The sequence below is a fragment of the Chelonia mydas genome, chromosome 21 (assembly GCF_015237465.2).
Source record: "Chelonia mydas isolate rCheMyd1 chromosome 21, rCheMyd1.pri.v2, whole genome shotgun sequence".
Lineage (NCBI taxonomy): Eukaryota > Metazoa > Chordata > Testudines > Cheloniidae > Chelonia > Chelonia mydas.
In genome coordinates, this window is record NC_051261.2 from 7,133,178 (window position 1) to 7,158,624 (window position 25,447).

The 25,447-nt window shown below is 48.9% G+C and overlaps 1 protein-coding gene across 6 annotated transcripts in view; it reads right to left on the reverse strand.

Annotated features, from left to right (window-relative positions):
* The window catches only part of TMCC2 (transmembrane and coiled-coil domain family 2), an 88,854-nt gene that overhangs the window by 13,395 nt on the left and 50,012 nt on the right, over nucleotides 1-25,447 (reverse strand). For 4 of the 6 annotated variants that reach the window (XM_037885376.2, XM_043533335.1, XM_027827480.3 and 1 more), the window contains 2 exons: nucleotides 3,538-4,475; nucleotides 1,083-1,218 (listed from right to left, as the gene is read on the reverse strand). In XM_037885376.2, the coding sequence (XP_037741304.1) occupies nucleotides 1,083-1,218; nucleotides 3,538-4,475 (1,074 nt within the window). Of the gene's footprint in view, nucleotides 1-1,082; nucleotides 1,219-3,537; nucleotides 4,476-9,177; nucleotides 9,805-25,447 lie in introns of those variants that run through there. The other 2 variants (XM_037885379.2, XM_043533337.1) reach the window with 2 other exon arrangements.

Below are 25,447 nucleotides of genomic sequence, written 5' to 3' on the forward strand. Positions count from 1 at the left end.
TTGTCCCATTCTACTTGTCAATAATGAGGCCTCAGCTGGAGTGCTGTGTCCAGTTCTGGGTGCTACACTTGATGTGGACAAACTGGAGAGAATCCAGAGGAGAGCAACACAAATAATCAAAGGTTTAGAAATGACCTTGACCTACGAGGAAATGTTAAAAAACTTGAGCACGCTTAGTCTTCAGAAAAGAAGACTGAGCCGGGACCTGATCAGTCTTCAAATATGCTAAGGGTTGTTATAAAGGGGATGGTGATCAATTGTTCTCCACGGCCACTGAAGGTGGGACAAGAGGTAATGGGCTTATACTGTAGCAAGGGAGATTTAGGTTAGATATTAGGAAAAGCTTCCTAACTCTCAGGGGAGTTAAGCTCTGAACAGGCTTCCATGGGAGGCTGTGGAATCCCCAACATTGGTGGTTTTAAAGAACAGGTTGGACAAACACCTGTCAGGGATGGTTTAGGTTTACTTGGTCCTGCTTCAGCACAGGGGGCTGGACTAGATGGCCTCTGGAGGTCCCTTGCAGCCCTACATTTCTGTGACTCCATGGTCCCTGCAATGAGCCCCTCTGCTCACCTCAGGCTGCTTCTCTGCCCTGCTCCTAAGTGAGTGACTCAGACCTTTGCACTGTTCCCAGAAACACCCTGTGTTTACCTCTTGTTTAAAGTGAATTTAGTTCACTAGGAACTGGACACATTCCAGGCACACATTCCATGCGGGCCACGGAACAGCCCTCAGTAGTCCATCACTAGTCCCCAGAGCCATGCAGCTCTCTACCGGACTAAGAGTCTCGGAGGGTCATAGCTAAATTGTCCCACTGCTGTCTCTTCTGGGCTCTCTGCCTCTGAACAGCGTATCCCAGCAAATGACTGCTTTGGAAGGTGGTAGCTCATTCCTTAAAAGGGAATTCATTCCCCTCCATCTTTCAGGTACTAGCCCCACACTTCCCCCCGAGGCACGTAGTGTCCCTTCTCCCGTTGCAGAAATCTGCACCCCCCGCCCCCGCCCCTTTCCTAGCTCATCTGCAAAAAGATGCCAGTTCAGCTGAGTAAGGATGGTGGCGTGGCCTCTCTGGGTTCCCATACCTGGATGTCCCTGGCTCTCTCATAGGACTGATAGGCCACCTTCTCCTCCATGCTGGCTAGCTCCTGCTTCAGGTTGGTCATTTCATTCTGGTGGAGCTCCGTCAGGTCATTCAGCTGCTCTTCCAGGCGTTCGTATCTGCGGGTGTGGAGAAGGTACATGGGGAAGGTGTGAATGCTGGCAGCTGGGTTATTACATTTGATTCAACTTTCTCCTACCATGCAAGGAGAACAGTCTGTTTCCATCAAATTGAGATTCCATTAACTCCAGTTCCCCCCTAGCCCAAACCTCACTGGCGCCCCAGATATCTAGCATACAGAGGTGACTTGGATGACATGGAAATAACTTTGGGTATCAAGCAATTGAGGCACTCCACACAGCAATGACACCATGGCACCTAAAACAAATAGGACAGGTTCCAGTGCTGCCTGGAGTCAACAAATGGACACTTTGAAGGATGCAGATTAGAAGCAGACAGAGGAGGCTGTGTGCACGCAGCGATTGATAATGTGGAGTTTATTTCATCTCTCTTCTGTTTTGTCTCTAGGATGCCTGGTTTGTGCTGCACTCCCCGAGGAGCTGGTCTCGCTCTCAGAAGCAGCCACCTTGGATTCTCCAGCACTCCCTTAGCCGTGGAAGGAACTCAAATGGCCCTGAAACCACAGGTCAGCGGAGCTTCAGAATCTCCTGGTTACACAGCTCCTAAGCCTCTCCTGTGCCTCCCTCTCTGAGATGAAATGTGTTGGAAGGGGACCTTGTGTCTAATGGGGTGGGGGAAGCGAACCTTCCACCCCGTCTTATCCACAGCAGTACGAACAGAGCCCAGTGCCTTAGCCCTGATCTCTAAGGGTGAGAGGACAGCTCAGCTGCCTTTGTCACCTGTTCAGTCCTTGGACTTTGTGTCAAGACTGCCATCCAAGTGCACACAACAGGGGTGGCTGCCACTTGAGCTGCACTCCCACCTCGCTCCATGTAGGCCACCAGATGGTAATGGCTTCCCTCCTGAACCTGAGCCCCTAAGCCGCATTCAAACCAGCACACTCTAGTCAATGAGAAAGGCTCTGTGACCCTTACCCCCAGTCCCCTTTGTTGGAGGGGGGAGGAAGGAAGGGTGGGGAGTTTCTTTGGCCACTTAGGACTATCTGGATTTGGGAACACGGTGTTTTATTTCCATCTCGTCTGACACTGGCAAGGATATTTCAGGACATTTTCCAGCTTCCGAGAAAGGCCTGGAAGACCCTTCAAATAGCAGGCCTGGGGGGAAAAAGGAACCCCAGTGACATCACAAGCCGGCTCGCAGTTGGAGAAGTATTTTTAAACAGGGTTTCAACTTTTGTCCTCAGCCAAAATGATCTAAAACAAAGCAAGCCCGAGCCAATGCCCCCTTTGGAGGCTGGTCCTTGTTTCCCGTTCCCAAGAGTTGAGGGGGCTGGCACTGTCTGTCAAGCATTTCCTCTGGCCTCCTATAAATAGCAAAGAGCCGTTTTTCTCAGGGTGATTGGCAGAGGGGAAGCATCACGGGATTCCTTCAGGGCTACGGGCGGCTGGGAGGTCCTACAGCTAAACAAACGAGCAGAGCCTGGCTCGTCAATGTGGAGGCCACACGCAGCTTGCTGGGCTCAGTGTAACAAATCCTGGTTCCTTTCTCTAACGGGAACAGAATCCCACGCTTCCTCTTCCCATGGAAAACAGAACGCTCAGGTACTGCAGAACCTTTCCCCCCTAGATTTGCCCTTTTGAATGGCTCGGCTTTATATCTCATTGCCTAAGCCAGTGGTTCTCAGCCTTGTTATTGATCTGTGACCCACAAAATGGCCAATAGACCAACCCAGGATCTACCTTATTCCAGAATTCTTTGTAGCTGGGTTTGTGGGTTTAAACTATAGTGCCCTCCCCCCACTAGTAAAATATATTGGAATTTACAACCCCCTAAAAAGCCAAGTGCGCTCAGTAACACCCAATTTTAGTTTCTTCAAAGACACTGTCAAGGTGTGTGGCATCATTGCGGTAAATCAGTTGCTTTCCATACTGGGAAGCTTGAAACGTGAATCTACTTCCTTGCCAATATCCTCGTCCACTGTGCACACACATTTATTTGTTATTGTTGTTCAAGCGTGCACAGCGGCTTGTTATTGTAGGGTTGCTTCTGGGGGCCAGGCTGCATACGCGGCTTTGTTACTGTAGAGTTGCTCAGGGGGTGCACTGGAGCTGCGCACAGTGGTTTGTTATTGTAGGGCTGGTCATGAGCAGTGTGGCAGTGGGCGCTGAAGGCATTTGCTTTAACTGTACAGCTCTGCACAACGAATTGCAAAGAACTACATATAAAATAGCAATGCTATGAAGGGCCAATGCAGATGCAGGCCCACTGGTGTGAGCCACGTAGGAACAGCCTTGCAGAGACAGGGAGATGGCACCCATGCACGCGCTCACACACAGCTGCACTGGGGCTGGCCCTACCTGTACCGCTCCTCTTGCAAGCACTGCGTCATGTAGGTATAGTCCCTCTGCAGCTGCGCCTTGAGATCCTCCATTGAGTCCTCCAGGTGCGACTGACTGTCCTTAATCTCCCGGAGCTCCTCCAGGATGGTGTCAAAGTTATTGTGGTGACTGTCCAGGGTATTGGACTTGGGGCTCCCCAAGCCGCCGGGCCCTGCCCCTGAGTTGCTGCCCCCCGCCGATCCCGAGGTGGCGCTGGAGCACTCGTCGTCGCTGCCATACTTGGGGCTGGACACCAGGGTGGCGCTGCCGCTCAGAGTCCTCGAGGCCTCCTCGGGGTGCCCGTCATCCAGAGTGTCCTTCAGGTGGGCGATGTTGTCGGCGCTGCCAAACTTGTTCCGGATCAGGCTAGCAAACTCCCGGGGCTTGGAGACCACAGCCGTGTGGGTGGCCTGGGACAAACCCGACAGGCTTCCCTTGACGCCTTCCACTACCCCACCTCCGAAGCCGCTGATGCTGGACCGGACATTGGCCCCCACATCCTTGAGGCCCTGGTGCATGTCCCGAAACACATCCTTGGGCTGTCGGGAGAGCCCGTTCTGTTCAATCTCCTTTAGCTTCTTGTGGTAGTGCTCAAGCTTCTTATGGAGCTGGGCGATGGTCTGGGCCGACTTCTGGTTCTTCTTCTCAAAGACTTGCTTGATGCGGGAGGCCTGCTGCTTGTCGGCGTTGTTGGCCAGCTTCAGGTACTCAGCTACGTTGTCGTCCCGAGCCTCCTGCTCGATCTTGATCTGCTCGGTGATCTTGAGGATTTTCTGGTGCAGGTGGTCGATGGCTGCTTTCGTCCTGTGCGGGTCTGGGGTGCCATCTGGGACGTCCAAGCAGATGTTGCTGACGTCGGAGTCGCCGTGGCTGGCATTGGAAGGCAGGCTAAGCGTGCTCACGTCCCCTTTGTCCAGCTGGGAGCAAAGAGAAAGAAGAAGAAGTCTGAATAGAGGGGTCTAAAAACAATACACCCAGGGAATGGGTGGAGCCTCAGGTTCCATAGCAATGAACAAACAGGGACAGAGAAAGAAGAGAGACAGGCAGAAGCAGGTTGGTTCCTGGTAGATGTTTCCCATCAGTAACACCATTACTGGCACCATTTGTAGAAGCCAGTGAGAAGATGCAGCAACAAAACTGTTGCATTGGGTACTCGTATGGCAGATAGGCTATTGTTTGAGTAAGCTTCTGCTCTAAGGTCACCTGCACAGGGCAGCTTGCCTCTGACATTTTACCCTTGTTCAATGCAAGGATAGCATGTTAGACGCTCCGGTGTTTTACTAGATTTGCAAATCCAAACCGTCTGGGGAAAATATCATTGAAAAAAGTAATAAGTTTGGAAGCATTTCAGGTTCTAACATCTTGTACTCAGGATCTGTCTCCTCTCATCACAGACGAGTTACTGCTTTGTGAGTTCTAACAAGGCTTAGCACAACTTCCTCCCAAGCTGCAAAGGTGAGGAAGTAACATTTTCTCCACTTTCCAGATGAGGAAATGGACGCTTCGAGAGGGGCAGTGACTTGGCCTGAAGCCATTCACTGAGTCAGTTTTCCCCTGTAGCACCTGGCATTGGCCACTGTCAGAACACAGGATACGGTCTGACCCAGTGTGGCCATTCTGATATTCTTAATCAGCTGTAGAGGTACGAATTGAACCCAGGAGCCCTGGCTTACGTTGCTCTGCCACACCCGCTGAATCAGACTGCTTGAGTGGGGAAGACTAGGAAGCTGAAACCGATGGTCAAATCTGCCATCAAAACAGGAGCACATGCAGAGATTCAGGAACCAGCCTGTATTTTGGCCTCTTTTTTTCAGGCTTTGGTTTCTAGAGCACAGACAAATGCCCCGGATTTTCACAAACAGGAAAGAGAAACCCAGGCGTGACCTGGATTTACAAATGGGGAAGAGACTGTTCCTTCTAATACTGCGATATCAGAAGGCTGAAGACACATTAACTCCCTTCCCCATCCCAGTGACACTCTGTCTTCTGCAAGAGGATTCCAGATCCCTTTACAAACATTTTCAATCCCTCACGTCCCGTCCCGCAGGGAGGGACAGGAATGCTTTAACTTACATTTTACAGACAGACAGCCTGAGGCACAGAGAGGGGAAGTGACTAGCCACAGGCCACACAAAAATGTCGCGGGTAAAGCCAGGAATAGAAACCAGGCCTGTCTTCCTATGCCCAGTTTGAAATGCCTAAAGCACACTGCCTTCCCATTTGAAAACCACACATTTTCCAGTGGCTGAGTTTTCTATGCAAATTGTTATGCAAATCTAGGTGATGCATAAATGGCTTGTGGCTTCTAATGAAGAGTTGGCGAACACTTAAATATTGTTGGCAGACATGGCCTGATTTCTAATTTCCATCACATTTTCACTGAATGACCCTTTAGTACAGTATAATTTTGATAGATTGTTACTTTGGAATACATTATCCCCAGGGAGCATCTTGCACAGGAGGAGTGGCGCGTTCTCCAGAGACTGCACGTAAAGGTTTAATAAGTGACGTGTCCTAGGTGTGGATGAGACAAGCACAGATTTCATTACTAGGAAGGGATTTGCCTCTGTTGTTTACTGTTGATTCTCCTCTCCTCCATGGGTTGCTATTATATTAACCATATGGAACCCCCTATTAATGACATCAATGGAAGCAGAATCAGGCCTTTAGACAAATAAGTTTCTGGACCCAGTGATCTTGTCTTCCTAGATGTCTGTGATGTCTCATGAGCACCTACAGTGCTATAAAAATAATAGGGAGTCTGATCTTGCATGGAACACCCATTGACTTCAATGGAAGTTCAGCGTGCAGAGGGCCCAGAAGATCATGCCCAGGAGGTGATCTGCACTGTTCTGTTGCATGCTTTACTCCCCAGGCTGCAGTGGTCCATCCACGCAGTGACCAGCCAGTCCTTCTGTTGGGTCCATGCATGGCTCCTGGCAGCCAGCGCTACTACGTAAAGGTAGCTGGGGCTTGCGGTGGGATGTGCAGCATGTGGATACTTCTAGGGAACTCGAAGGGCACTTCTGGAGACTCAAGGACGGAGAACATTAAGGGCCCGTCCATGCTGGGGAGAATTGTAGCAGTGTAGTCGCTACACTGGTGCAAACCCCCAGCGCAAATGCATTGTGTCAAATTCGGGGCTTGCACTAGTGCAAATTTTCCTGTTTAACCCTGGTGCAGCACATCTACCCTGGGGCTTTGCACCAGGACAGACAGGCCCTACCCTGAGGATTGAGATGATCTTTCACAATACATAGACATAAAGCGTTTTCTCTAAGATCAGACATGTTCCTTCTTCAGCCCTTGCCCCCATCCATGGCCAAGAGAGAGATTACAAATGTGTGGAGGGAGGGGGGAACAGCTAATTCCCCTTTTTGGGGTGTTATAAAGACCCTGATTTCTAAAGATATTGTTAATATCTGCAAAGACCTTTGAAGATGCAGAGAAAGCCTTTGTCCCCTGCTGGTATGTTTTGCAAAGCGCTGGTGCTTGGCCAGTAATAACATCATGCCATAATTGTTATATACGGTAATAGACTAGGAGCAAGAATATCTTTGAATTACAAACTGCTTGCCACAGGATTGAAAGCCACCTGCTGCAATATACTCTGGGGGTAGTTTTACTGTGTTTTTTTAAAATTTCTGAGTGCAATCCTAGCCCCAGTGAAGTCAGTGGGAGTTTTGCCACCTACTTCCAGGGGGCCAGGATAGAATCATAGAACTGGAAGGGACCTCGAGAGATCATCTAGTCCAGTCCCCTGCACTCAAGGCAGGACTAAATATTATCTAGACCATCTCTGATGGGTGTTTGTTCAACCTGCTCTTAAAAATCCCCAATGATGAAGATTCCACCACCTCCCGAGGCAATTTATTCCAGTGCTTAACCACCCTGACAGTTATGAAGTTTTTCCTAATGTCCAACCTAAACTGCCCTTGCTGCAGTTTAAGCCCATTGCTTCTTCTCCTATCCTCGGAGGTTAAGAAGAACAATTTTTCTCCCTCCTCCTTGTAACAGCCTTTTACGTACTTGAAAACTGTTATCATGTCCCCACTCAGTCTTCTCTTCTCCAGACTAAACAAACCCAATTTTTTCAATCTTCCCTCACAGGTCACGTTTTCTAGATCTTTAATCATTTTTGTTGCTCTTCCCTGGACTTTCTCCAATTTGTCCACATTTGTCATGAAATGTGGCACCCAGAACTGGACACAATACTCCAGTTGAGGCCTAATCAGCACGGAGTAGAGCGGAAAAATTACTTCTTGTGTCTTGCTTACAATACTCCTGCTAATACATCCCAGAATGATGTATGCTTTTTTTTTTTCTTTTGCGCAGCAGTGTTACACTGTTGACTCCTATTTCGCTTGTGATCTACTATGACCCCCAGATCCCTTTCCACAGTACTCCTTCCTAGGCAGTCATTGCCCATTTTCTGTGTGTGCAATTGATTATTCCTTTCTAAGTGGAGTACTTTGCATTTATCCTTATTGAATTTCATCCTATTTACTTCAGACCATTTCTCCAGTTTGTCCAGATCATTTTGAATTTTAATCCTATACTCCAAAGCACGTGCAACCCCTCCCAGCTTGGTATGGTCCACAAACTTTATAAGTGTACTCTCTGTGCCATTATCTAAATCAGTGTTTCCCAAACTAGAGCCGCCGATTGTTCAGGGAAAGCTCCTGGCGGGCAGGGCCGGTTTGTTTACCAGCCGCGTCCGCAGGTTCGTCCGATCGCGGCTCCCACTGGGCGCGGTTCGCTGTGTCCGGCCAATGGGGGCTGCGGAAAGCGGCAGCCAGTATGTCCCTCGGCCCGCGCCGCTTCCCGCAGGCCCGATCGGCCTGGAGCAGCGAACCGCGCCCAGAGGGAGCCACAGTCGGCCAAACCTGCGGACGCGGCAGGTAAACAAACCGGCCTGCCCCGCCAGGGGCTTTCCCTGAACAAGTGGCGGCCCTAGTTTGGGAAACACTGCTCTAAATCATTGATGAAGATATTGAACAGAACCGGACCCAGAACCGATCCCTGCCGGACCCCACTCATTATGCCCTTCAAGCATGACTGTGATCCCCCGATAACTACTCTCTGGGAATGATTTTCCAACCAGTTATACACCCACCTTATAGATTTTCCAACAAGTTATACACCCACCCTTTGCCTTCCTTTTTCACGAGACTTCCCGATGCCCCGTAAGCTGACCAGCTGTATATTATGCTCACACTGAGAGACCCTCAACCAAGGTCAGGGCCACATTGTGCAAGGTGCTGTACAGACACGAAGCAAGAAGCAGCCCTGCCCCCAAAAGCTAACAAAGGAAGGACTGTTACCCCGTTTCACAGACTGAAATTAAGTGACTAGAACAAGGTCCCACAGAGAGTCTGTAGCAGAGCCAGGAATTGAAACCAGGTCTCCAGTCTGGTGTCTTAACCATATACCCGTTCTTCCTCTGTCATTCACCTCTCTCCCTACAAACAGAATAAGAAACCTCCTTCTGGGCATGGCCCTTAGAGGAGCTCAGAATGCCTGGTACTTGGCACACCTCAGGATCACACCCAACCCCCTCAGCCTTTTGCTGCTGGCAGTTTCTCATTCAAGCCACCCAGCTCAGCATTTACATGGTACCTTCCATTTTTCGTCTGGATCCACCAACCTCTTCCGTCTCATGGTAGTTCAATCCTCATGGCTGAGCAGCGTGGAGAATCCAGCTAAGCAAGAGCAGCAAGGAAATACAGTCTGGGGTTTGTAAATGATGCCAGCGACTCATCCAGGCAATTATCGCTCTGTTTCAGATGCCTTACTGTACATTGGGGCAGGGGGAAGAAAGACACGGGAACAAAACTCAACCCATACGCAACCCTGGAGAGAGTTGCAAACTTGCTTCATCCTTATTAGATCAGCAAATTTAAAAAAAACCCTTGTAGACTTTACAAACTGCGCCTGCCCAGCTATTCTTAGCTATTTGGTTGCTCCTGTCCTTTTCCAGGCCCAGCGCCCAGGGAAGGCTTCACCCTTGTCTCTTATCGGCTGGCAGGAATTGGAAGCTGCAGGAAATGGATTTTTTTTTCAGCTGTATATTTCTATACACAGTAAAGGATAAAAGCAATTTTAAAAAAGAAATAAAACAACCCAAGATAGCAGCTCCGATGAAAGCTGAAAGAGGAAACTGGGCTCAGCTCAGTCAATTAACTGGAGAAGTTGCTCAACTTTGTTTCCGTGAAATGCATAATTATGGCGGAGACTGGGTCATTTAATTCCCCTTTTTGTCAAATACACAGCCCACGCTGAGACGGAGGGAAATGATCACTGGAAAATACTCCAGGTCACCAGCATGACAAACCTATATCAATGGGAGATGGCCTTGAAAATCTATTTGCTTGCAGTGGTTCTGGAGATGGCTCTTCTGTAGGGTGGGATCACTTAACAGGAAGGCTGGCTGATTCCCAAACTTCTCGGCCAGATTAATTCAATCTAGTGATGCTAATTTACACCAACTGATGATCTGATCCTCAGTTGACCACGAGGCTGGGGGAAAGTAAGAGGCTGGAACAGCAGCAAATACATGGAAAATACCCTATGGCCCAGGTTTTTAAAGGTATTAAGATTTGCTATGCTAAGCATTGAAATGCCTAACTGATTTAGGAGCCTAAATCTCATTTTCAAAAGTTATTCAGGCACTTAGGACACAAAATCCCTCGACTGTCAATGGGATTTTGGCTCAGAAATCCCTTTTGGGAATGAGATTTATGCTCTGAAATCAGTTAGGCATTGCAATGCGGATCGCACCACCACCTAAATAACTTTAAATATCTGGGCCTAGGTCCCTAAACAGCGCAACTAGTGGCCAATACACAGGAGACCGAGGCCAATACGTTCAAATGTGGGAGGCCAAAATTAGGCCTCTATATCCATATCTCAGTACCCAAAGCACTTGCCTCTGTGGAAGCTGTTTGGGTCACTTCTTTAAATGCACTGACTTGGACAATAGTGGCTAACAACTGGTGCTAGCCTGCAGGCAGAGACAAGGGCTGGCCGGGGTTTGCACCTATTGAGCTAATCAGGATTTACTCTTAATTACATTTAAGGCTGAGCCTTGACCAGCCCAGTCAGTACAAACCCCTGTATGTCCTGATCTTCACTTAGGAGTGCAGTTATACCGACAACTGCATCGGGGTTATTCACAAGTACAGACAAGGCCAGCCGATCCCCGTGGCATTACCCAGAATAAAAGCCACTGGTTATTGAGAATTCTCTAATCTCTACATACATTCTCCCCCATATATATATATACGTACGAGAGAGAGAGCATGCTTGAGCAATCCATGCTAGAGGAGACGTAGCACTGCACTCGGATGCTCCTAAGACATGCTGAGAACTGCCAGACGATGCTACACCAAACACCTTCTGATAGGGAAATCAAATTGCTCACGGAGCCACAGAAGCTACACTGCACTTAACGCAAAGCAGCATGGTTAATGCTCGCTTTTTAGAGAGATGTCCCTGGACTCAAGAGGCACATCAAAGAGGCAGAAGCATTGACGAAAGGGAGATTAAAGGAGTACCACACCCTGCCTGGCATGTATTATTCAAGCTTCCTGTCTCTTTCAGAAAGAGCAGGGCATGTCCAACTGGAGAAGTTCCATCAGGGGTCACGGCTACAAAGTCGTTGGGTTTTGATGTTAATCTTTTAATAAGAAATCCCATTTCACGCTGCTTCGTTAAATTAGCTGGGGCACCGATGTCATTAAGTGAGGTTAAAAGGTTGATGTGGAAAAGAGACAGAGCCAGACAGTGCAAAGTCACTTTAAAGCAGCACTAAGGGAATAATCCTGCCAGGGAAAGGGGAAGCGAAGCAAAGAAAACACCGTCTCTCTGCACCGGGCAGCAGGACGACAGCCTCTCTCTGTCTGACTCTGCCCCTGATGGTATTAACAGCCCTGCGGATTACAGACTTAAAACCGTGAGGCTGGTGTTGTTGAGATACTGAATGCAGGCAGCTGGCCACCTTCAGACCAAATTTACCCTTGACAGCCATGGCTGCTCTCGCTGACTAATGGGTATCTGCCTCTTATCTCTCTGCACCGCTCTCATTAGTGCCAATGGGTACTCTCTCTCGTTTGTGAATTCTATTACAATGCAGCCCCTCTTTGGGAGTTTGTTTTCTCCTACACAGATATAAACACCCAAATTGTGAGCTCACTGGGGCAGGGACTCTCTTTTTCCTTACTTCTCTTCACAACAAAGCCCTGAGCCTCGAAGTAATAACCAATAGCCCATGTAGAGGAGAGGGCGCTGCACTAGTTTTAACACACTGAGCATCTGGCCTTGTAAGTCACTGTTGGTTTGTAGGGCTTTGTTGGTTTCAATGGAGCTCTGCTGGTTCATCTACCAGCCGAATACCTGACTCGCACTGGCCTACTCATCCCGCCATTGTCGGGAAGTGGGGTTTGACGACCGCCTTAATCCATTACTCCAGTGAGATCCAGGCAGAGTGCTGGAGGACGTGCAAGAAGCAAGGATCTCCACTGGTGTCTGGTGGCATCTCCAACGAAGCAGCTCCCTTTACACACCATTATGCAGGCTCAGTTTCCAGACTGGGTGCCTGGTTTATTTTTTTATCTTCTGACTGAATAGAAGGTGGGAGCTGTTACAGGTGCAGACTTCAAACAGAAATGAACAACACTTTTAAAAGATCACAGTGGCAGGACTCAGCAGTGACTGAGACAGCTAGCAATTGTCTAAGGGTGCTATGAGTTAATTCTTCTTCAACAACAAGAAAAAAGCCCGAAGATGATAAACCAGACAAGGGTGCTCATGAATGAGAACACTTCATTTTCCAGAGAACAAAAGCAACATCTAAGCTTTTTTGTCCACCTGCCACTCTCCACAAGGAAAACCTGCCTAGGAGCTAGGAAACAGCTTAGGGTTTCCAGTGAGGGGCCAAATTCTGCTCTCAATACCTCTGAAGTCAGTGGAGTTATTCTGGGTTTACACTAGCATCGTTCATGGCAGAATTCAGCCCAGGGCATTTGCCCTGAATTGCTCTGTGGGGAGAAGGGGATGTTTGCACTTGGCTGACAGTTCCGTGCCCCAAAGCTGCAATGTCCCGAGATTCATGCAGATCTCAGGATGGTTGGAGAAGTCAGGAGCCTCTGTAGGATCTGGAAGTCCCCATCCTGAGCTCTGGGACCCATGCTGCCATGATAGTAGCTGCAATCACCCACTTCAGAGGGGGGTTTGCAGCTACATAAATGAGCATGGTGGAGGGAGGAGCTGCTCCCTAGCTCTTCTCTTTCCTTACTTCAGACCAGATCCCCTAAGCTACAAGGCTCCTACCAGGTGGAGAGGCACTGCTGCCGGTGCTCTCCCCTTTCCACATGCTGTGCATGGTGGAGGGTAACATGAAGCCTTGGTCCTTAAACTCCAAGCAGTTTCTCCCCTCCATGGGGCTCCAGCTCAGAAGCATGGAGTGGGGGGATTCCCACACCCCAGTGTAGGAAGGCTTTGCACTTCCTTGCTTAGCACAGAAAGCGGCTTCCTCAGCCTGACCTGAGACTGACACCGGAGCAGTGCAGACTGCCTGGGCACTCAGCCTTCAAGCCCCTGAGCAAGAGCTTGTGCCAGAGCCGTGAGGACAGCCCTGAAAGGCTGCTAACCTAATGAGACACGACAAGCAGGCTGGCTGCTAATGGCAGAATCGAGGGGAAATGTCTGAGAAAACCGACTCCTGGATGACTGTGTAAATAGCATGGGGGGAAGCAGCAAAGCAGCTCATCTTAGTAAGCTGGAAAGGGGATGCAGCCACCATTCAGGGAGCTTTACAAGGACACTGAGGCCGGACACCACTTGCATTGACTGTTTGGTGAAGAAAGCTTGGCCAGAGGTAGGACAGCGGCCTGGGGCTCAAAAGATCCGGGTTCCCTCCCTATGCTGCCACAGATGCCCTGTGTCACATTGGGCCAGTCACGCAACCTCTCTGTGCCTCAGGTCCTCAAGTGTGCAATGGAGATAGCAGCACTGCTCTACCTTGCAGGGGTGTTTGGAGGATACATATATTAAAGATAGTGAGGTGCTCAGACACTACGGTGCTGGGGGCAAGCCATAGGTGCTGGAACTAGGGGTGCTGCTGCACCCCCTGACTTGAAGTGGTTTCCATGATATCCAGGGTTTACAGTTTGGTTCAATGACTCTCAGCACCCCCCCTCTACAAATTATTCCACCACCGCTGGGGCCAGCTAAGCACCTAAGACAGAAGGCTTTGGGACAACTGTCAGATAGACAAATCTGAGATCCAGGCTCACCTTAAACCTTAATTTTCCTGCCCGCTTCTAACAATACACGCTTCACACACGTGCGCATGCAGGAACGATCCTACACACAAGCACCCATGAGAATCTAGCCCCACATTGCGCTTGGCAGGATTGTAATCTATAGAACATTAACACTCCATTTCTGGCTTCCAAGTTCGCCGCAGGAACCTGAGACACAATGGCAGGTCACGTATTCTGGGAGACAATTACTGTTCTCATTTGGAAAGCGGCTTTGCAGATACTGGAGGTGGGGAAGAGGAAAAGACAACTGCCGCATGTGATGTAATCGGACTAAATGGAATAATGATAATAATAATAATATAATAAAAAAAAACCCCAGCAGTAGGACAAGATTTTCAGGGCAAAGCTGTTTTAAAATCATAATGATCAGCCACATCTGGGGAGTTGTTTTGTTTTTCATTTTCAGCCTATGACAAATATGATCATTTTAGGCCTAATCTTCAATAAGGGCTTGATCCAAAGCCCATCAAAGCTAATGGGAGCTGCAGGGGTTCAGCGCCTCTGAAAATTCAGGCCATTTCTATTTAGGTACTCAACTTTAAGCAGCCAGGTTTGGGCTTTTGGGCTGGCCATCGACAGCTGAGCATCTCCCTTTCTTTGCCTTGTGCTCACTTTGTTTGGTTCTGTTCCATTCTCTATAGTTTCTTATACTGCGTTCATCACCGTCGTATCTGAGCCCCTTCCAGTAGTGCGGGGAGCCATGGGACTAATATCTGTCACGTATTGTTTGTTCTCTCATCCTCTCCCCAGGTCGGCAACTGGCAGCAGGATACAGGACATCTTACCTCCCAGTCTCCCAGGTCGGCTGGCTCTTCGGTGGCTTATGTGAAATGGATTCAGTCCAACTCCTTTTGAAAACAAAGTTGATCTCACCAAAGCTCCCATCGCTGGGCCTGATCCTGTGTAGCACTGAGGGTATGTCTACACTGCAACTGGATACCGGCGGCTGGTCCGTGCCAGCTGACTCGGGCTCATGGCACAGGGCTGTTTAACTGAGGTGAGGACATTTGGGCTTGGGCTGGAGCCCAGGCTCTAGGAGCCTGCAAGGTGGGAGGATCATCAAGCACCTGAGCTTGAATGTCTACACTGCAATAAAACAGTCCCTTAGCCCAAGCCCAAGCCAGCTGGCATGGGCCAGCGTGTGTTTCTAATTGCAGTGTAGACACACCCTGAGTGCCTCAACTCCAGCTGGAGTCAATGAGAGTGGAGAACACGTGACACCCCACAGCCCAGGGCCTACCCTCAGTGCCAGCAGACCCAGCAGATAAAATGGTGTCGATGGGGCTGGAAACCGAAGTCTCCCCTCCCAAGAAGGCTTCTCCAGGGCAGGGTTAAAACACACCAGCAGGGGGAGCATGGGAGTAACCTGCCCTGCTTCCACCCATGTTGCAACTTGTCCTGAGACTAGAGGATTTTGGTGTTCGGGCTGTTTACCCCGCCCCTCTCAGGTGAATGCAACTCACGAAGCTCTGCTCTGTCTCAGACCCATAGCAACCCAGAGGGAAAACCAACCTGGTTATTGTTTTCTAAGCAAAAGGCCAGTACAGCTTTCAGCAGCATTAACAGGCAATGCCATTTAAATCCCAGCAAACCTAAATGACTGCCCAGTGGATTTAACAGAGGGATTACTGAAAGCTGCACTCTCCATACACGAGGAAAGCCTTTCAAAAGTCAAAGCAAAATTAAACTTCCATTTGTTTCCCATCGTTTCTTTTTCTAGGGAGGCTGGGGGGGAAGAGCGGGGATTGGTGTGCCTCTGGTGAGTATGTGGCTGAGTATGCAGGAGGAAAAATGATTCTTATAAACACAGTTTGAACCAGGAGAACTGAGTTCTAAACAAAGCTCAATCTAATAAGCTGAGCAAACATTACCTTAAAGGTCACAGCAGGCGCACAGTTATGCAACACTGATTTACTATTGCTGTTATGATGTCACCGCGGTTTGGACGCAGGAAAGCTACGAGGACAGAGCTTGTGTAGACAGCTGTTTTTGGGTCCTTAGCAAGCTCTCCTGAGAGCTGAGAAACTTCCTGAATCCCAGGATTCTGTGCTGCCCTGTGGCCTCCCTGGTACAATGGTTTGGGTCCCACTGTGCACTGAGCGTGCATTTATGAGCAGTCTATAAAATGATTAACAGATGTTTAATAAATGGTCAATCAGCTGAAAGAGCTCCATGGGTTCTGTAGTGACGGACACCTGTGCAAAGTGGATCGTGAAGTGTCACCATTCCGATCCAGTCGCTGGGCCTTATGTCACTGGAGGGACCAAATGGTTTCGATGATATAATGTGAATGCACCACGGGGTCCTTGTGTGTACAGGGAAATGGGAGGAACCTTTGAGGCCCTTTGCCCTGAACTGAACAACCCCAAAGAAGGATGTGGAAAAATTGGAAAGAGTCCAGCGGAGGGCAACAAAAATGATTAGGGGACTGGAACACATGAGTTATGAGGAGGCGCTGAGGGAACTGGGGATGTTTAGTCTGCGGAAGAGAATTTGATAGCTGCTTTCAATTTGATAGCTGCTTTCAACTACCTGAAAGGGGGTTCCAAAGAGGATGGCTCTAGACTGTTCTCAGTGGTAGCAGATGACAGAACAAGGACTAATGGTCTCAAGTTGCAGTGGGGGAGATTTAGGTCGGATATTAGGAAAAACTTTTTCACTAGGAGGGTGGTGAAACACTGGAATGCGTTACCTAGGGAGGTGGTGGAATCGCCTTCCTTAGAAGTTTTTAAGGTCAGGCTTGACAAAGCCCTGGCTGAGATGATTTAGTTGGAGTTGGTCCTGCTTTGAGCAGGGGTCTGGACTAGATGACCTCCTGAGGTCCCTTCCAACCCTGATATTCTATGATTCTATGAAAGAACACAAGAGCTATTGTTGCTGGTGCCTACTCTTCCTGTAATCAGTGCTGCATAACTCTTCCATAGCCCCTCTCATCTGAGGATCTCAAAGCACTTCACAAACATTAATGATACTTGCAACAGCCTTGTGAGTTAGGTCATTATGATTAGCCCTGTATCATAGATGGGTGCACTGAGGCAAAGGGGTTTGCCCAGGACAAAGGAGTGGAACAGAGAATAGAACCCAGGAGTCCTGACCTGCAGTCCCTACTGCTCTAACCATTTATGCCACATTCACCTTGCAGAGCGGAGAACAGAACCCACTCCTGACTCCCAGTTCTTCACTTCTGTGAAGCCCTCTCCTTCCACGGCCAGGAACAGAGCCCAAAATGCCCAGACCCCCCTCTACTCCCTGAGCACTCTGCCTTCCTTCTTGGGCTCTGACTACCATTGTTAATGACCGCAGCATTGCCTAGCATACAAGAACGGAGTGTGGAGAAAAGTGAACAAATTAGATAATAGCAGATTCCTCCTCCAATTCACCAGCTTGAGAATATTTCTTTTATTTAATCTGGGGAGCTGAAATCAGAGCTTTCCATTTCAGTCGCAGATGCCCTGAAATCAAACATGCCAGCCGATTTTATTTATTCACGGAAGCCTGTCTCAGTTCTGCAACGCGCTTTAGAAATGGAACTACTGACTGCCCCTGCAAATCCAGGTCCGTTTTAGAATGATCCTTCCCTCAACATTACTGTAAGATTAACAATTGCCAAGACCTACCTCCATCTCACGCAGGATACAGGAACCCAAAGGTTAGTCCTCATGGGCTTTTCTGCTGCTTCGCCTTAGACAAGCTGAACTGGAATGTGATGTGCCAGTGCAAACCTGACACATCATGCCGACAGCTCTCCCTGCCATGCTGAGCAATGCTGGCGAGGGGAAGATGCCCATCCAATTACCTGCGAAGTTTAGAAGAGAGGGAGGGAACTAGGGGTATGTCTAAACTACAGCCGCACAGCTCCGACACTGCCATGCTGTAGTGCAGGAGCTTCCCGCACCGACGGAAGAGGTTTCTCTGTGGCTGTAGCTAATCCATCTCATCGAGAGGTGGTAGCTAGGTCAACAGAATTCTTCCATCAACCTAGCCGTGTCTTCGGAGTGGGTTAGGTCAACCTAACTACATCGCCCAGGATGAAAAATTTTTCACAGCCCGTAGCGATTTAGCTAGATCAGCCTAATTAGACTGACTCCAGTTAGAACTGAATTACTACGGCGCTGTTCTGCAATTCCAGTGCACTCAAAGCTCCCACTGAATTCCCTGGGAGTTTTGAATGAATAGGGACTGCAGGATTGGAGCCAGGCTGCTTTGCCCAACTAAGGACTGCTGAATCAATACATCTGTTCTATCAATGCTGTTTAAAATCCCCATCGTTGTAGTAGCTAGACACATAGAGAGACATAGTATCTGACTAACTCCCTGTGTATCTAGGTGCTTATACTGCACCTACCGCAGTACTGCCTGAGCACTTAACACAGCAGGTATTACTATTACGTGCCTATGGTCTCGAACGGGTACGTCCTCAGGGTGGCTAGCCCCCCCACTGCTCACGCTGCCACAGCTATCTTCTGTTTTTAGCGCTCTAGCTCCTACTGAGCTAGCGCAAGTACGTCTCCTTGGGCTGGCTGCCGGAAGCGTAAACATACCCTCACTCTGACACTGGTGTGAATCCACTGAATTTCGTGGGACTTACTCCAGATTTGCCCCAGCAGACATGAGATCCAAAACTGACCCAGTGCCGTCTCACTCTTCTGACGTCTGATTTCATTTCTTTTTTAAATTGTAAATGAGGACAAGATGCAGCCAAATAAGGGATGAAATGAGGGAGAAACCGCCTCTACCAATCTAGGAAGAAGAATGTGTTTGTTTCTATAAATTGCCATATTCTCCTGTGACAGGCGTAGCTCCTGGGCACCTGAGCCAGTCTCTGCAATCACTGTGTTTGTGCTTTGCTGAGTGAACATTTTGGCATTTCTTCAGCAAGCAAGCCCCAGTTCTTTCTCAATGCACAGAGCAGCAAAGCTATTAACTAGTCCTGACACAAGTGGCGGGGTAGGGGTATTTTTCTGATCAGTCATTTTGTTGTTGGTGGGTTTGTTTTTCTCAGACTGGACTTTGTTTTTTAGATAAGGGAAAGGGTGTGATGCTTGGGTGTCCCCTGCTTACTGTGTCACCCTGTCTATCTATGCACAGTAGCTTGCAAGCTTGACGAGAAGTAGCACAGGTGTCTCCTTGTGCTGGGCTTCACACACCCCACTCCAAATGTAGACGTGTCCCGAATGAGACCAGCCTCACTGTAGTTAGAGATGGGGCCCAAAGTAAACACCATGTAAACATGTCTAATGATTATGGCTGCCTCCATTTTTGGGTGACCAATTTGAGACATCTGAACTTCAGAGGATGGGTGCTCAGAACGGTCTGGAAATCAGGCCCTTTTAAGGTGTCTCAGGTTGGTGCACCGACAATCACTAGCCACTTTTGAAAATCTAGATTTAGGTTTGAACATCCCCAAACTTTAAGGGTGTTTGGAACCTAAACCCAGCTCTTTACCGTGATGCAAACCAAATCACTAGAGCCAAACACGCCCAAGCTTTGGGTTGTCCAAAAATCCAGATCAACAGAGTACAATATACCAGAAGCATTTACACACTCTTATCATGCAAGCTACAAACGCAAAGGTTCATTTCCAGTTCTCCATTAGTCCTACCCCAAAAGCTACTAGAGACAACAGCTTCCAAGATATTCTTTTCAATGCATGTAATTGTACAATCCAAAATGATGAGCCAGTCTTGCCCCAGATATGTGTTGAATGGGGAAGACCAAGTAGATTATTTGCACTATAACATCACGATCTGCAACGACTCAGCATGAATTTTTGTCTTGCTGCCGCAGGGGCAGAAACCTGCAGCCAGGGTGGCAACTCTACTGAATACTTATTGTTAGTCATGTTTATTCCGGGAGCGCATAAGGGCCAACCAAGAATGGGGTCCCATTCTGCTGGGTGCTGTACAGACACAGAGTTCCTGCCCCAAACTGTCTACAATCTAAACAGACAAGAGCGCCCCACGGTGCAGGAAGGCGTATAAAATGCAGGTACGCTGAACAATGTTATGGCAGGACATGGCATGTTAGTGCCACTTTGGGGGGCGGGGGTGGGGAGGGAAGGGGGTTACTTAGGAGGGGATCAGCTAAATGGAAAGAAAAATGCAGGATAAATTACTTAGCTGTCACTGGGGCTTGCCTGTTCTAGACTCAACATACCTCCCCTTGTTTACACCAGAATGGATTAAAAAACCTGGTGCTTTAGAAGGCAAGGTGGTCCAGTGGGTAGGGTAGCAGACTCACTCAGGAGATCTAGGTTCTGTTCCCAGATTTGGGGTCAGCTGGTTGAGTGCCCTTGGATACATCAATCCCCTTCCTGTGTCTCAGTTTCCCCATCTGTGAAATGGTGATAATGATACTGTGACCCACTTTTGAGCAGTGCTGCGTGTTGTTATTCCATCTCTGATCACCCAGAGAATGGAAGACATTAGGCCAAGTTCTAGCCAGCATTGTCGCTGCTCCCTGTGGCCCCATCTACGCTAGGAAATGGATCCTGACCTGCTTTACCTGCTAGTGTAGGCAGCATAAAACCATCCTCTAAACTGACAGCACTCAAGACTCATATCTATCAGCCCTACAAATGCCTTGACCCCAAATCCCTATGCCTCCATGTGCTGGGACCGTGGGCTCCCCAAATCCTGCCACCACCAACCCTTCACAGCAGAAACTCTTATATGCTATTAAAAAAAAACATGTCAAAGAGTGGCTGGCTCCTTTAAGAGGGAGTGGTGTTCAGAGACCGTGTGACTCACTAGCTGCTTCCCAGGTATGTGGGCCAGAGAAGGGGAAAAAGACAGGAAAGGCAAAGTGTGACCTGTCTGAGAACAGAAGAGAGACAGAAGGAGCAGCAGACTTACTCAAGGAAAAGAGCTGCAGGAAACCAGGAGAGCAATAACTGTGAGCTACTGGTGATGGGTGCTGAGGAAATGTATGGAAGCTCTGGCTAGAGCTGGGGAACCCTGCCCAGTTGCAGGAAGGCGTACGTAGGGGCCCCTAGGAAGATGTGAAGAACCAGGGTGGTTGGTGAGAGCCAGGCAGCAGCAAGGGGTTGACTCTGGAGGGAGGTCCCCAGACGCAGGAGTAAAACTCACAGGCTAGGAGGCCTTGGGAGTGAAACACTGCAGGGAGCCCTCTTGAGGGAGACCTGACTTGGGGCTACAGGAGAAGACGTGCGGGTGAGAAGCAGGTCTTGCAGCTCTCAGGTAGATGGTATGGAGAGTGGGGCCCCGGAACAAGGACCAGAATGGCACGGTGACCCTTGAACGGGACTGAAAAGCTCCTGCATTGTCACCTTGTTTCACTATGGGGCTTGGGAAGGACCTGTTTTTACTATGAGGGATCTGCAGACTGTGGCACTTTACATGTATGAAAGCGGTTGAATTTGCTGCTTAAAAAGGCAATTGTCCTTGGCATGGGCTATAGAAAGGGGAAACTGAGGCAGGTGTTCATGCAGTGCCGTGGCCATGTTGACAAGTTATGAGCTTTTGGTAGATACCTTACATGTTACTCTTTCGGGATAAATGTCCTGCAAGACATGTGTTTGGTGTAATGAGTTTTTCAGGTCTGAAGTGAGAGTTGCCTGCAAAGAACAGGGGACCCTTTGTCAAGTTGTCTTTCTGTCACAACTGCCACCGAAGGGCACCCCAGATGGAGGCTGCCCTCTGACAAACTAAAAGGGAACATTTCCATTTTAAGACGCATACATCCACTGGCAGGTCTGAGGACAGGTCCATGCACTGGCTGCCTGCGTTATTTAATAGAAGGAATGCCTGCAATTTTCAGATAAGCTAACCAGTATGAAAGGAGGAAATAGCCACAAAAGCAGCAGGCCTGCTGTCAAGCTGCAGAGAGACCATAAACTGTCTGCAACCGGCCAGTCTTCAGCTGGCAGAACCGTTCCTTATAAGTGCCCTCACGCAGCTCCGACATTCTGGGGGCATCAGGTCCTCAACAGCCTACTCTGCATATCTTGAAAGGGAGTGCAGCCTCCTTAGATAGTTAATCTTTGCAAAAGCTGGCTTTGCAAAGAAGGTGGGACCCAAACTGCTCACAGAAAGAGGGAAACAAAGTCACAAAAAGTAACATCCCCAACTTGTTCTCTGTATAAAAAAAGAATCTGACCTCAACAATAGCCCCAGTGTCAGAGGTTACCACTTTACCGGCAGATCAGAACATTTGGGTCCATATTTATCCCTCAGTACCATTCCTGCTACCTCACAAAGTTGGGCAAGGGTGTAAATCAGGGAAGAACTCATCCCTATGCACATCTGGTTTGTGTCTGCTTGTCAGAAGTAGAGTACTATAGCCCTAAAATGTTTAACAGCAGTTCATGTAATATGGTATACTCACAGCGCCTTTCATCTCAGGATCTCAAAGCATGTGATATTAAGACTCACACCCCGCTGATGAAACTGACGCACAGAGAGGAGAACTGACTTGCCCACACTGGGCCTGTGGCAGAGATGGACATAAAATCCTGTAGCCTTGAAACATCACAAACTGCTCTAACTACTAGACGACATTCCCTACCAGGTTCCATGGCCAAACCTTGCTCTGAGGAAAATGAACCATGCTGGCACCAGGAACTGACGTGGGAAAAGAATCTCAAACCCAGTGACAGTGACACAAAACATTCCATCTGGGGACCTTGAGACTGAAGCTGTCACTCTGGCCCTGCCCTCTTTCCTCTAACCATGTCCCAGCCTGGGCAGCGGGGGCCAGGAGGTGGCTGATGCAGGAGCTAGCTATGCCAGCTCTGTGCCACGCAGGGATTTCCCCAGCGTGGGGGAAATTCGGCCGGCTTGTTACACTGAGCTTTCCAGCTCCATCATGACACATTTTTAAAAGACAGTTCAATCCTCTCCTTTTCTGTTGTGTGGCTTAAAAGCAGGGAGAAGGCTGACAAACTAAACCACATGGATCAGCAGAGCTCATAGGAATAAGAGAAGGGAAAAAGATGCAAAATTCAGATCTGGTTTTCAAACAACAAAAGTTGATGATGTCTGGCTATATCACACATGAAAAGCAAAACTCACATGTATCCAAATACATATGTCCCTGGGTATGCAGCTTTCTGATGGAGTGATAGAGAGAGCGGTTATTAACCTGTTTGACACAGACTGAAAACCCTCTGCTGGGATTCCAGCACCTCGATAAATCAAACGCCCAAGTTAACAGTGTCTTTAAACGGTTTGCTTTTTAATTCCATTCTTGGGTTTGCCTCTCCTGATAGAAAAGAAGTGCTTACTCAAATCCCACCACCATAATCAATTCCCAGCAGGCCAGGAAAAATCCCCCAGCATCTGAAACATGCATTGAATATCCCCTCCCTTCTCCATGCTGAACTTCCACTTATTTTTTAAACTTTCTGGGGAAACCCTGGATTAAATTCTGCCCTCTCTCACTGGAGCAAATGCACTACAGTCAGTAGGGGATGCACTCATCCCTGCTTTTACGGGGTGGTGATTACAACCATGATTCAGAGCTGAGATTCTCCTTTCATGGCCCTTCTGTTAATTCTGATGCTATCGAGAGCCTCCTTAGCCTGTGAGCCAGTCCCACGGAACACATGCAAATCCCATGTCACTTGCCAGGCTCTTCTGAGTCAGTTTAGGAAAGACTGAGATGCACAGACCTTCCCCCAGGATGTTCCAGCAACACTGATAAAAGTCCCAGAGCTCAGGATCACATCCTACACTTAGCCTGCATCTGAGGGAACCTGGAAAGCAGTTTTATATGTTCACTGATGGTCCCAAGTTCGGGGGCAGGTCTAGTCACAGGAGATCGCCTTTTTTGACCTCCCCAGCACAAAGGAGGTTAGTGGGCCTCCTAGCCTGATAGGATGGAACGTGCACAAATGTTTCCTCTTAACGTTCTAACTCCTCCAGGGTTAGCAGGCGTTAGACGACACACTAGTGCCAGTGTTTTGCAGTGTCTGCCATCAAGGGGACTGACTGCACTTTTCACACATCCATTCGCTTAGCCTCATGACCTCCTATGATGTGGGTACGAATTACTACCCTCAGGTGGCACAGAGATCACCTAACGCACCAACATCATGGCTAGGAATAGAACTGAGATCTCCTGAGTAGCCAGCCTCTCCTCTAACTACTGTGCCACACTGCCATCTCAAAAAGCCTTATCGAACTGGTTCTCACTTGGCCCCACAGGGACAGCGGCTTGGTGGGGATCCCAGCAGGTAGGTAGGGAAAGTGGGTTTTTTTCACCAGGGTGTTGGCCATTGGCCTTGCTGGTAGGCTCCCTCTCATCTTTAGCCCTGGCATCTCGCTAGCAGACATAAACCACTGCAAGAGCTACATATGTATTTCAGGTCCTGCTAATATGAGGCAGATTTTCAAAAGAGTTCAGATCTCGTTTAGGCAGCTAAAGAAGTGGCTGGATTTTCAGAGGCGTGGTGCACACTTGGCGCTGAGCTCTGGAAAATCAGACCCTGAGCTCTTTCGAAACCCTGGCCCCAATAAGCAAAGGGTCACCTAGCAATACAAGCCATACGCACCCAGCACTTTCAAGAGCACTCAGCCACACTGCCAGAAGCCCGTCCTCCAAGCTGCCAAACGCTGTGGCAGGGCTTAGCGGAAACACCTGAGGTACTCGATGAGATCAGAGCAGCTTCCAAATCAATGCACGCCACTGAAAAAGTCAAACCATGGCAAAGCTCTGCAGGAGGGTGAAAGCCAAAGACTCCACCCATAAAGGTGAGAAAGCTGGGTCCTTAAATGTACGGGTTCACTGAGGCCACAATACTGATATATGCAGGATCTCCAAGTTGACCCCCTCCTATTCCACACTCACCCCAGCCCTCTATGTACCTGTCAGCCCTAGTGCTCAAAGCATTACAAATCATCTCCCAGCCTGGGCCCCAAAATGCTGCAGCTGGGCTCCTTACAGACCTGAGAGCCAGCCCCTTAGCAGCCTACTTAACATGCACAGGTTCCAGGCTGGTACTCATCCCTGGAAATCTTTTCCTTGTCCCAGCACAGAAGCAGGAAGGAGGAGAGGGATGTACTTACAAAGGCTCCCACTAGGGAGTTTAATAGCAATATCCTTTTCCCAGGACAGGAGTCGGAAGGGTGCATTTCCGGCATGAGGACGCTCCAGTGGCTTCTGCAAAGCGTCTGGCCGGTGATCCTTGTGCTGGCAAATTCTTCTCCCTCTGTCATGGCTGAAGTTAAGGATTAGAAGGGTGAGCGGAGGCGGGGGACTATGAATATCAACAATAAAAGAAAGCCGCTCTATGGGGAACTGAAGCTTCTGTATCAGCAGCCAAGAACAATTGGCACAGGCTGGTGCCAGTGAGAACAGAGGGAACCCGGAAGCTAGGTGCTGGAGGGAACGCTCCATCTCTCTCACATTAGCTTTTCCAACTGCGTTCTGAGAACAAATATCACTGTCGAGCCTGCTTGATCAGGTTGCCCTTTTCCCGCACGATGCAGCTTAAGAAATAAACAAAAAAAATCTGTGATATTTAACAGTACAGCTACCAGAGATATTACGGGATAACCTTTCCACCACATGGAGCTAGCAGTAATAGATATCTACCAGCAGCA